This window comes from Ambystoma mexicanum, chromosome 5p, assembly GCF_040938575.1.
Source record: "Ambystoma mexicanum isolate Mex_15411 chromosome 5p, UKY_AmexF1_1, whole genome shotgun sequence".
Classification (NCBI taxonomy): domain Eukaryota; kingdom Metazoa; phylum Chordata; class Amphibia; order Caudata; family Ambystomatidae; genus Ambystoma; species Ambystoma mexicanum.
In genome coordinates, this window is record NC_090930.1 from 747,009,392 (window position 1) to 747,021,855 (window position 12,464).

At 49.0% G+C, this 12,464-nt stretch overlaps 1 protein-coding gene across 3 annotated transcripts in view; it reads left to right on the forward strand.

The window, feature by feature from the left end:
• Window positions 1-12,464, forward strand: part of LOC138481164 (rho GTPase-activating protein 6-like) — a 2,140,333-nt gene that overhangs the window by 1,313,812 nt on the left and 814,057 nt on the right. Inside the window, exon 1 of one of the 3 annotated variants that reach the window (XM_069613115.1) lies at window positions 10,020-10,615. The exons of the other annotated variants lie outside the window; for them this stretch is intronic. Coding sequence (XP_069469216.1) covers window positions 10,280-10,615 — 336 coding nt within the window. The 5' untranslated portion in view covers window positions 10,020-10,279. Of the gene's footprint in view, window positions 1-10,019; window positions 10,616-12,464 lie in introns of those variants that run through there. 3 annotated transcript variants of the gene reach the window in all.

The window sequence follows — 12,464 nt, forward strand, 5'->3', positions numbered from 1 at the left end:
GAATGCACTTCGGAGAACGGAGCCCGTGGCTGAATGCCCAATCATGAGAAGAGAGGAGGAAGCTGTAATGAGGGAAGAAACTTGAATGGAGCAATGGAAACCTGGTGAAGATGTGTGAACGTTTTGCGTTTGAATTTTTTTTCTTTTTTTTTAAAGGTTTGTAAAAACCAATAAAAATAAAAAATAAAAAAAAAAAAAAAAAATACAGAGACTCTTGCTACTCTAGGAGAACCTAGTTGGTTTTCAGTAATCAATTTATCTGCAGCCTACCATCAAGTCCCTCTGTCGGACAGCTGTCAAAATGTTACAGCATTTGTAACACCGGAGGGCACCTTCAAATACTTACGAATGCCTTTTGGATTGGCATTCGCTGCCTCAGTTTTCCAAAGAGTCATGGAAGAAGTGCTGAAGGGTCTCAAGAATGTTACTGTATTCCAGGATGATATATTAATCTATACTGGGTCTGAAAGTGTACATGATTGTGTGTTGAGGCGTGTTTTACAAAGGCTGAAAGTGTCCGGTCTTACGGTACAGAGGGAGAAATGCCCATTGCTCTCAGAGAGGTGGAATATTTAGGACACAAGGTGTCTGGCCAAGGTGTATCCACCAAGTTGGTGGAGAATATTTGTGGAGTTCCTGCCCCTACCGATAAGGATCAACTTAGATCTTTTATGGGTATGGCAGAGTTCTACCAAACATTTGTAGAGGGGTTTGCCACTATCTCTTCACCTCTAAGGAATCTACTGAAAAAGGGAGTAAACTTCAGATGGTCTACTGAGTGCCAAGAAGCTTTTACTTCCATAAAAGAGAGTATATAAAAATCTCCCTCTTTAGGTTATTTTGTGAGTGGTAGGAAGACAGTTCTCATGGTGGATACCAGTCTCTCTGCTTTAGGAGCCTCACTGTGCCAAGTAGACCCAGGAAAGGAATTTCACACAATTGCATTTGCTTCCAGGCCTTTAAGAGGAGCTGAGTGTAACTACTCGGTAATTGAAAGGGAAGCTTTGACTGTCTACTGGGCCATTTTACACTTTAAATATTTTCTTTGGGGACAGGAGTTCCTAATGAAATCAGATCACAAACCACTGGTGCAACTTGTAGGTAGTTGCGATTGGGAAAAGCGTTCCCCAAGGATCGCCAGATGGATGGTTGGGTTACAAGGTTATAACTTTAAGTTGAGCTACATATCAGGCAAAGACAATGTGGTGGCCGATTGCCTATCCAGACTCCCTTCAGAACAGGCTGAAAATATTCCAAATATGGTTAATGAGGAAGACATGACTATTCCTGATATGGCAGCATGTGCAGTGGGCAAGGAAGAATGGTTTGAGGCTGATGCAGGTGACACTTTCCTGACTAGAGTGAAAGATTGGACAAAGTGTGGCTGGCCTAGTAGAGACACTTTAGATAGAAACTTTGATCGCTTCTATGAAGTCAAGTTGGAATTAAGCTTGTCTGAAGATGGAGTGACACTGAGGAGAGGTTCCAAGATAGTTCCTCCTTCAAGCATTAGATCCTGTTTGGTTGACCTGGCTCATCATGGTCATTTAGGGATAAATGGCACAAAAAGGCTTCTGAGACAGTCATATTGGTGGCCAGGGATGGACAGTGTGGTAGAGAAGAAAGTGAGGGGTTGTTTGGAGTGTGAAAGTGCAGACAAAGGGAAAATTGTTAGGGAAGTTCCTCTTAGCCCTGTTCAAGTCCCTAGTGAACCCTGGAAGAAACTTGTAGTTGACATTATTGGCCCTGTCCAGGGTTTGGGTAATGGGTTCAAGTTCATGGTTGTGTTAGTAGACTATCACACCAAGTGGTTAGAATGGAAGGCCCTAAGGCAAGCCACCACTAATGAATTAATTGCATTTTTTGAGGAAGTCTTTTATAGAGAAGGTTTTCCCACAGAAATTGTTACCGATAATGGGGTGCAATTCTGCTCTCAAAGATGAAGGAGTTCCTAGCGTGTTATGGGATTAAACATTTAAGAACTGCACTCTACCATCCAAGGGCAAATGGTTTAGTCGAAAGAGCTAATAGGTTTATTGAAGGTGGCATTCAATTGGCGCTTAATTCCGGATTAGAGTGGTCATATTTGTTAAAGGAAATGGTTTGGATCTATCGCATCACACCACATTCCACTACCAAAGTCTCACCATTTGTGTCATTGAAAGGGAGACAACCTGCCACCAGATTATGCACAGGATAGCTAGAGTTGGCTGGGTGTGTAGAGGTAGACAGGCAGAAAATAATGAGTTTAATATCTACCCAGAACGAATATAGACAAAGATTTAACACTACATTTTGTGTCAAAGATGTGGAGTTTTCTGAAGGAGATCTAGTACTGATAAAAGAAATCCACGTTTTGGAGTACAATGCACAGAAAGTAAGTTTCTTGGCCCAAGAAAAGTTATAGCTATTCAAGGTAGTGTGGCTATACTTGAAGGAGGTGAATGCTGGTCAAAATCCAGATTGGTCAAGAGCACTATCAACTCTGGTGGTGAAAGCAGTGTGGGGAGCAACATGGATTGTGAAACAAATGATGAACAGAGAAAGAGAGAATCACAAGTGACATTGCAATCAGACAAGAGTCACTCAGAAAATGCATTGCAATCAGACAAGAGTCACTCAGAAAATTCAAACCCCAGTATTGATGGACAAGGCAAAAGAGCAATAAAAATGCCAGATCGTTTTAAAGACTTTTATCTTGAGTAGCCGTAGCACTGTTTCATTCCATTGCTCACATGTAAGGAGGAAGGTGTGTTATGTTTGTAATTAATGCTTAGTGAGTGCAGAGCTCCTCTCACTCACAGTTCCATATTATGTAATCCCATTCTGTAACACGTAGTTTGCATGTGTTGCATTTAGAATATTTAGCTTTAAGATTTGTCAGTTAAGATTTGCATCTGTCCTACACGGGTGCATCTGCTGCCTGTTATGATATGATATGATATGGCATTTGTAACGCGCCTATACACAAGTGTTTCAAGGCGCGACGAGGCAGGGAGGGGGGAACAAGGGGAAGACAGACAACGATCCTACTAGGCCAGGTGTCATTCAGACCACGCAAGTGCAGTAGTAGGGGGAAGGGAAAAAGTGCAAGGGGAAGGGGGAGGGGGGGAGTGCAGAACAAATAAGTAGAATAGAAATAAAATAATAAATAAATAGGGCCAGCTGGTGGCAAGTGCAAGGTAAGTGCAGACAAGTGCTCGGGGGGGGTGCTGTAGTGATACAGAGACAGTCCCGCAGTGCAGGGGTTGCCAGGGAGGCAGTGCAAGTGAAGAGTGACTGGGCCCAGGACCGAGGTCGGTGAGAGTGGCCCAGTTGCAGAATCAGTGCAGTTTTGGTGAAGAATTTAGCAGGGGAGAGGGAGAGAGAAAGCAGAAGTGAAGAGGAAGGTTTTGAGGTGCTTCCGGAACCGGAGATGGTTCTCCTCAAGTTTCAGGGAGGCAGGAAGGCTGTTCCAGAAGGAGGCCCCTGCCGCGGAGAGAGATCTACCCCCAGCTTGTTGCTTCGAGAAGCAGCTGACCCTGAGGAAGTTGGAGACGGATGAGCGTAGGGCTCGGGAAGGAAGATATTTAGGAAGAGAGAGTTGAAGGTATTTAGGCCCCAGAAGGCCTTGTGGACTATGCAGAGGGTTTTGAACTTAATCCTCGCAGCCACTGGGAGCCAGTGTAGAGATTTCAGTCCTGGAGAGATATGGTCCCTGGGCTTGAGGCCAAGGACAAGTCTCGCAGTTCTGTTCTGGATGAGTTGCAGAGGGCAGAGAGTGGAGGCAGGCAGATTAAGATAGAGGCTGTTACAGTAGTCCAGCTTCGAGAGAACCAGGGCTCGGGAGACAGTGAGCTTCTGGGGGAAGGAGAGGAAGGGAAGAATACCTCTGAGGAGGTGCAGCTGGTAATGTGACTTCTTAGAGACGTCAGATATATGAGGAGAGAAGGAGAGTGTGGAGTCGAAGATGACCCCGAGGTTTTTTGCCTTGCAGGTAGGAGCAGGAAGAGGGCCAAGAGAGGCCGGTCAGAAAGCTGCAGGGAAGGAGGGAGTGGGTGTGCCGATGAGTAGGATCTCAGTCTTACTAGCATTAAGGCAGAGGTCATTGGCAGCACACCATTCCTGGATACCAGACAGACAGTCAGAGATGAGGGAGGGAGAGGAGGAGACCGAGGGTAGCCTGAAAATGAGCTGGGTATCATCCGCATAGCACTGAAAGTTGGGACAGAGGGCGGCGATGCGGTGGGCAAGGAGTGCCAGATACTGGTTGAACAGCCAGGGAGAGAGATTAGATCCCTGGGGAACGCCACAGGTGGAGAAAAAGATGTCAGAGAGGAAGGACCCAAGTTGGACCTGGCAGGGTCGATTGGAAAGGAAAGAGGTTAGCCACGCCAGAGCCTGACCAGTGATACCCAGGTTATCACGGAGACGGTTGAGCAGGATGGCATGGTTGACAGTGTCAAAGGCAGAAGAGAGATCGAGCAGAATGAGAACACACGGAGTGTTGGAGTCGAGGTTCAAGAGCAGGTCCTCACGGATGTTCAGGAGAGCAGTTTCCGTGCTTCTGGCCGCTCTGAAGCCAGATTGATGGTCATGGAGACTATCAACAGCTTCAGCATGGAAGTTAAGCTGGGAGATGGCCAGTTTCTCCAGGAGCTTGCCCAGGAAGGGAGTGATGGAGATTGGGCGATAGTTAGCCGGACAGGAGGGGTCGGCAGAGGGTTTCTTAAGGAGAGGGTGCACAAGGTAGTGCTTGAGGGGGGATGGGAAGACTCCAGAGGCGAAGGAGTGGTTGCAAAAGTCAGCCAGGGCAGGAGCCAGGGAGTCGATATGGTCCTTGATAGTTTTGGAGGAACAGGGGGGAATCTGTTTAGACGAGACTTTCATAGATCGGACTTGTCTGGAAACCTCGTCAGCAGAAAAAAGGGGAAAGGCAGAGAAGGAGGGAGGAGGGGTGGCTGCAGAAGGGCCAGAGGAAGAGCAGGGAAGAGAGGGGGGGAGGTGATAGGAGGAGAGTAAGGACAGGATGTCCTGAGTTTTAGAGATGAAGTGGGAGGCCAGTGCAGTGCAGAGGGCCTGGGAGGGGACAGGAGAGGTAGAGACTGCAGCAGGGTTGGCAAGCTCCTTGCAGATTTTAAAGAGTTCAGCCGAGTTGTTAGATGCCGCAGAGATGCGGGCTTGGATAAGGGCTCTCTTCTTGGTGAGAACAGAGAGACGGTATTGCCTTTGGAGCAGGCGGCAGGCCAGTTTGTCAGAGGATGAACATGAAGCACGCCATTTCCTCTCTGCCACCCTGCACTTGCGTTTTAGGGTGACGAGATCCGAATCATACCAGGAGTTACATTTGGCTTTGGGCTTCAGGCGGATTTTCATGACAGGGGCAAGGATATCAAGAGTATCAGATAAATCAGAGTGGAGCAAGGAGAGGGCTGTGTCAGGGTGGGAGTCAGCCGAAGGGGGAGTGGGGGCGAGAAGGTGGCAGCGAAAGCCGCAACTGACACGCGCTTCATGGGTCGGATGACCGAGAAGGTGGGTGGCAATGATGAGGGTGGCTTTGCCTGTGGGGTAGGGAGGGTGAGGTGGGAGGATAGGAGAAAGTGATCACTCCAGGAGAGAGGAGTGGAGAGAGGGACAGAGAGGGGAAGGTCAGAAGAGATCAGAGCATCAAGAGTGTGCCCTGCAGAATGAGTAGGCCCAGACGGGAGAATAGAGAGTGAGAGAGAGTCGCAGAGGTCACGAAAGAGTCCAGTGGGGGGACAGGAGGCATCTAGGTGGATGTTGAAGTCACCAAGAAAGAGGAGTTGAGTGGTAGAGGACAGGAGTGAGGAGGAGAGGTCAGCCCACTCAGAGAGGAAGGAGGAAATTTGACCAGGTGGCCGATAGATAGTAGCCACGGTAAGGGAATGGCTAGGAGAGAGAGAGAGTCGGCAGACAAGACATTCAAAAGAGGAGTAGGTCTGCGTACGAGTGACAGTGGCAGGAATCCACTCAGGGAAGATAAGGGCAACACCCCCCCCCTGCACGGTTGGGCCTGGGCACAGAGAGGATCTTGTAACCTTCAGGTAGGAGTGTGTCAAAGCTCGTGACAGAGCTGGCTGTGAACCATGTCTCAGTGAGACCGAGGATGTCAAGGTCCAGTTCCTCAAGAAGGCGACAGATATCGGAGGAATGCTTGATGGCAGAGCGAGAGTTAAGAGTGGCAAAGTGGAGAAGGTTGCCATCCTTGAAGGACTTCCGGGGAGGGGTACAGATCAGAGGTACGCCCTGCGGAGGTGTAGAAGAGGGAGTGCGAGAGGGGGCAGGGAGGGAGGGTAGAGGCAAGGTAGCCGAAGACAGGGGGGGGGCAGCAGGGGAGGAAAGGAAGTTGATGAGGCGAGGGAAGCGTCTATCAAAGAGGTGAAGGTTGGCCAGAGGGCCTTGGACCAAGACGGTCCCATTAGCGTAGACATTAATGATGGCCTTAGAGGAGCGGAAGGGGGCCAAGAGGACATCCCAACGGGTGCCACCATTAATGGAAGAAGAGGAAAAAGGAGAGAGCACAGAGACCATATGAAGGGTCCATAGGTCAGGTGAAGGCACGAAAAAGAGGATGTCAGTGAGAGTTTCCTTAGATCAGGCACTAGTGTAGGTGTCAGCGATAGGGAGGCCTGGGTTGGAGACCAGGATGTCCTTTTTAAACTTTTTCCTACCAGATTTAGTGAGGAGAGCAGGATAGTCAATAGAGAAGCAGTTAGAGAAGATAGGCAAGATAGAGAGCACCATGGAGTAGGAGGGAGTGTGGGGGCGGTAAGACAGACGATACGAGAAGCACGCAGGCAGGACGTGAGCGGCAAGCCCGAGTTTACCACCTTTCAGAACAGTGAATGAGTATTAGGTACAGAGGCCACCTAAGTTAGAGAATCCTGCGAGGGGAGAAAAAAACCAAGTTTACCACATTTCAGAACAAGGCATATCTTATTAAACTTATTTGAACTTACTCACGGCGTCCTGCATTATCTAACAGTGATCAAGAGAATCTGGGTTGGAGTACAACATTGATTTGAATGGCAGTTTTGTTGTGGATTGCGACACAGTTGTGATGTGGATGATGTTGACATGGATGGTCCTATGGGAGATGATTGTGCTGTGGAGGGTGGTATAAATGGGGGAGATGTCAATGGGGTCATGGTCATATGACAGATGATTGTGCTGTGGAGGGCAGTGTTGATGGGGTGATGTAAATGGAGGTGATGGTCATATAGGAATGATTATGTTGTGGAGGGTGGTGTTGATGGGGGTGATGTAAATGGGGGTTGATGTTCATATGGGAGATGATTGTGCTGTGGAGGGTGGTGTTGATGGGATGGTGGTCATATGGGGATGATTGTGCTCTGGAGGGTGGTGGTGATGGTCATGTGGGGGTGATTGTGCTGTGAAGGCTACAGTTGATGGTCATATGGGAGATTGTGCTGCAGAGGGTGGAGTTTATGGTCATATGGGAGATGATAGTGCTGTGTGGGTGGTGTGGATGGTCATATGGCAGATGATTGTGCTGTGTAGGGTAGTGCTGATGTTCATATGGGAGATGATTGTGCTGTGGAGGGTGGTGTTGATGGGGTGATGGTCATATGGTGGATGATTGTGCAGTGGAGGGTGGTGGCGATGGTGGTGATGTCAATGAGGTGATGGTCATGTGGGGGTGATTGTGCTGTGAAGGGTGCTGTTGATGGTCATATGGGAGATTGTACTGCAGAGGGTGGAGTTGATGGCCATATGGGAGATGATAGTGCTGTGGAGGGTGGTGTGGATGGTCATATGGGAGATGATTGTGCTGTGTAGGGTGGTGTTGATGATCATATGGGAGATGATAGTGCTGTGGAGGGTGGTGTGGATGGTCATATGGGAGATGATAGTGCTGTGGAGGGTGGTGTAGATGGTAATATGGGAGATGATTGTGCTGTGTAGCGTGGTGTTGATGGTCATATGGGAGATGATAGTGCTGTGGAGGGTGGAGTGGATGGTCATATGGGAGATGATAGTGCTGTGAAGGGTGGTGTGGACGGTCATATGGGAGATGATTGTGCTGTGTAGGGTGGTGTTGATGGTCATATGGGAGATGATAGTGCTGTGGAGGGTGGTGTGGACGGTCATATGGGAGATGATTGTGCTGTGTAGGGTGGTGTTGATGGTCATATGGGAGATGATAGTGCTGTGGAGGGTGGTGTGAATGGTCATATGGGAGATAATTGTGCTGTAGAGGTTGGTGTGGATGGTCATATGGGAGATGATAGTGCTGTGAAGGGTGGTGTGGACGGTCATATGGGAGATGATTGTGCTGTGTAGGGTGGTGTTGATGGTCATATGGGAGATGATAGTGCTGTGGAGGGTGGTGTGGATGGTCATATGGGAGATGATAGTGCTGTGGAGGGTGGTGTGGATGGTCACATGGGAGATGATTGTGCTGTGTAGGGTGGTGTTGATGGTCATATGGGAGATGATAGTGCTGTGGAGGGTGGTGTGGATGGTCATATGGGAGATGATAGTGCTGTTTAGGGTGGTGTTGATGGTCATATGGGAGATGATTGTGCTATGTAGGATGATATTGATGTAGGGTATGTGAAGGGGAGTGATTATATGGGGTGGTTGTGCTGCGGGGGGTGGTGTTTATAGGGTTGATGGTCATATGGGGTGATTGCGCTGTGGAGGGTTGTACTGATGTGGTTGATGTGAAGGGGAGTGATGGTCATATGGGGTGGTTGTGCTGCGGGGGTGGTGTTGATAGGGTTGATGGTCATATGGGGTGATTGCGCTGTGGAGGGTTGTACTGATGTGGTTGATGTGAAGGGGAGTGATGGTCATATTGGGTGGTTGTGCTGCGGGGGTGGTGTTGATAGGGTTAATGGTCATATGGGGTGATTGAGCTGTGGAGGGTGCTGTTGATGGTGATATGGGAGATGATTGTGCTTTGTAGAGTGATGTTGATAGGGTGATGGCAATGGAAGTGAGGGTTATATGGTAAATGATAGTGCTGTGGTGGGTGGTTTCGATGGTCATATGGGAGCCGATAGTGCTGGGAAGGGTGGTGTTGATGATTTTGTGATTATGGTTCTGCGGACGTCATCAGATTTGTTATTTACTTTTCACACTTGAGAATGCTGTGTGATCCAGACCTTTGGCTGCAATACTAAAGGTTGCGCAACATCTGTGCGTCGTCCAAAACCGGTGGCTTCTGGCTTGCCTTTCTTTAATTCAATTATTGATTGGATCACACTTCTTAAACACAGTCGTGTGGATTAGTGTTGCACAAGATCTCACAGTGTGACAGTGGAGGACCTGGACCTGGCACTTGACATCCCACCTCTTACCCAATACAAGGAGAAATGTTTGCTTAACATTTCCCAAGTGGGTGCCAATCCGGCGCTGCGTGTGCAGGGCTCTCTCTGGAGTCCAGGGGAAGGGGTGGCTTCTGCTGGAGAGTACCTTTCCATGCCCAGGGGGAAGCCTCGCCTTGCTTTCTATGACTGAAGCCAAGTAAAGCGGGGGTTCTTCTCTCTTCCAGGCCCCCTTCCTGTGCCTCACTTAGCTTTTGGAAATTGAAGGAACAGCGGCTATATATAGAAGTCTGTAACTTTAGCCTACTGTGTGCGCCTTTGAACCGAAGCAAGACTCCAGCTCCCAAAATGCATTGAGTGCTTAAAACAAATAACAGTTCCCAAGCAGCGATAAGCATTCAACTTCTACAAGCAGTTAATTTCTTCTCCAAACACCGAGTAAACCGCTTCCAACATGTTCACTATTTAGCTAATGTACATGTTTCACGCCCTATACTTTGCTGCTGGGTAACATTTTGAAAGGAATAGCTTTCAATGCTGAAGAAATGTCTCTCATTTTGACTTGGGTAAATTAAAGCTGGAAGGTTTTATTTCAGGCATCCCAGAGCAGGGTCGTGCTGTATTGTGGTCTTAAAGTCGCCCGTTCGGGTACAATTGCCCCGCTGCCTTGTGGTAAGTGCAGGTCGTGTGTCCTTAAATATACCGAGCAGTGACAGCGTTCACTGTGTGTGTGTGCATGGATGCCCGGCCTCGCAGCGGCCGCTCTGTTACAGCGATGGCGCTGCTTTTGAATCCAGCATTGGATGAACACCGTCGTCTTTAATGCTCGTTCTCCCGTGGGAGCGATAAAGCGAGGGCTGCACGTGTAGCGCGGTGTATCCTTCCAGGAGGTGCTGTCGCTTTAAAGGAGCCCCGTGCCTGCTGGGACCGTGGAGTTAACCGCGAGCCCTCGTGGAGCCCACCGACCCTGCCCACTCCGTCTACACATGGAGTTAATTGCGAGCCGTCTTAGAGCCCACCAGCCCTGCCCCCTCCTCCTACACATGGGGTTAATCGCGAGCCCTCCTAGCAGCGCAGGAAATGCCGCCCCGTGTCCCTGCGCCTTCCATCCAGATGGGGAGAGAGGTTCCCGTCGGTGCGACTGCCGCTCCCACTCTTGCCCTGCGGTGGAAACTTTGCTGGCGCCCGTTTTGAAGCCGCTCTGCTGGGTCTGTTTGGGGGGCCGGGGAATCACGCAGCTGCCCCATCTTCAGGAGGGAAAGTCAGCGGGAGGACGGCTGGGAATCGGCGAGTGGAACAGCACGCATCTGTTTTCCCCCCAGGTAACACGGCGGCTTTGCTTCCCTGCCTGTGTATGTCCGTGAGCTTTGACTGACGCCCAGCCGCTCTAGGCGCTGCATGTGCAGGGCTCTCTCTGGAGTCCAGGTGGTGAAGGGGTGGGTTATGCTGGGGAGTAGCTTTCCATGCCCAGAGGGGAGCATCGCCTTACTTTGTATGAGAGACGCCAAGTAAAGTGGGGTTTCTTCTGCCTTCCAGCCCCCCTTTCTGTGTCTCACTAAGCTTTTGGAAATTGAAGGATCAAAGGCTATATATATATATATATATATATATATATATATATACATACATACATACATACATACATATATATATATATATATGTAACTTTAGCCCAATGTGTACCAAGACTCCAGCTACCAGAATGCATTGGCTGCTTAAAACAAAGTGCAAGGCGTGTGGCCAGCGAGGGCAGCTTTCTCTAGTTAGTAAGACTTCGTGTAATCTGGAGCTCCGCATGTTCCAGTCCTGCCTTTTAATCTTTCACATTCTGCCCTGCCATATGTTTCCTTGACATACCTGTTCAGGTGTGTAAAGATTTGTATGCCTTGCCACATTTGCTGCTGTAATTCTGTGGGGGGAGGGGCGGAGGGGGGGAGGAGGAAGAGTGGGCAGGCCATGTTCCATAGCGACGGGGCCGCAACGAAACCTATATTTTTGGCAGGAACGGGGGATAATCCTTCACATGTGGGAGAGACACTAACTTCAGAGACAGTTGGGGGGGATTTATTTGTGTGGGGGGACTTCAAACTTGTTTGCACATTCTAATTCTATTAGACTATTCTGGTGCAATTCAATGTTACAAGCAGTTAACTCTCTCCTGCAAGTCTGAAAGCACCCACCTAAGCACTGCTGTGAGAATGAGAGGTCTTCTGGCCCCTCTCTACCCTTCCAGTCACTCTCCTCGCATGCAAATGCTAACCCCACATCACGATTTCAATTGCCTAATATTTTTTGTATATGAATGAAATGCATTATGTTATTAATTGCTGCTCCTTTGAAAACCAGGAGCCACATCTGTGTCGCGTTCTGTCCAGCAACAGCACTGTAGTTCCGCCAGGTTGGGTCATCATAGCCCAAAATTTGGGGAGGGAGATAGCCAGTGCTTTAAGTGGACCGGGCCCCGGCAGTCTCCTAAAAGTGGGGTTGAGCTGGGGCCCCCTGGTCCCACCACTACATTGGCGGGGATGCATTATCCTGTCGCCGGTACAGCTGCGATTGGTGATGCGCCCACCATTAGGTCAGGCAGCCACAGTGTCGCTGTAGCTGGGTGGCACTTTTCTCAGTCACTGCCTCTGGTGACCCCTCGTGTGAGGGTTCACCAAAGGAAATTGCTGTGTCTTTGTTTTCCGCAGGTCGCTGAGTCATATTTAGCCCTCGGCGAGCCTGGGCGCTCCTCGCCATATTTCGAGGTTTATAAAAGATGGCTTGAAAAGTGCACAATTTAGGCCATCTTTTATAAAGCTTTGCCAATGGACAAAGACGCCTCAGGCTTTTTCCGTCGGGAAAGCTTTATAAAAGATGGATTGAATTGTGCACTTTTCAAGCTATCTTTTATAAACCTAGACATTTTTAACAAAGATGGCTTGGAAAGTACACAAACCATAAGCTACGCACAAAAATATATAAATGAATATTTGTGTGCGTACCTTACTATGGCTTGCATACTACACAAATCATAGTAAGGTATGCATACAAATATAGAAAATGTTTGCGTACCTTTAGGCCATGCCCCCAAATGAGACTACCCCCGCCCCCTCGATTTCTTACTCCACTTAAAGCCCTGGGGATAGCTGAAGCCCGGTCAGCTCCATGGTGTTGTGCCGCTGCATG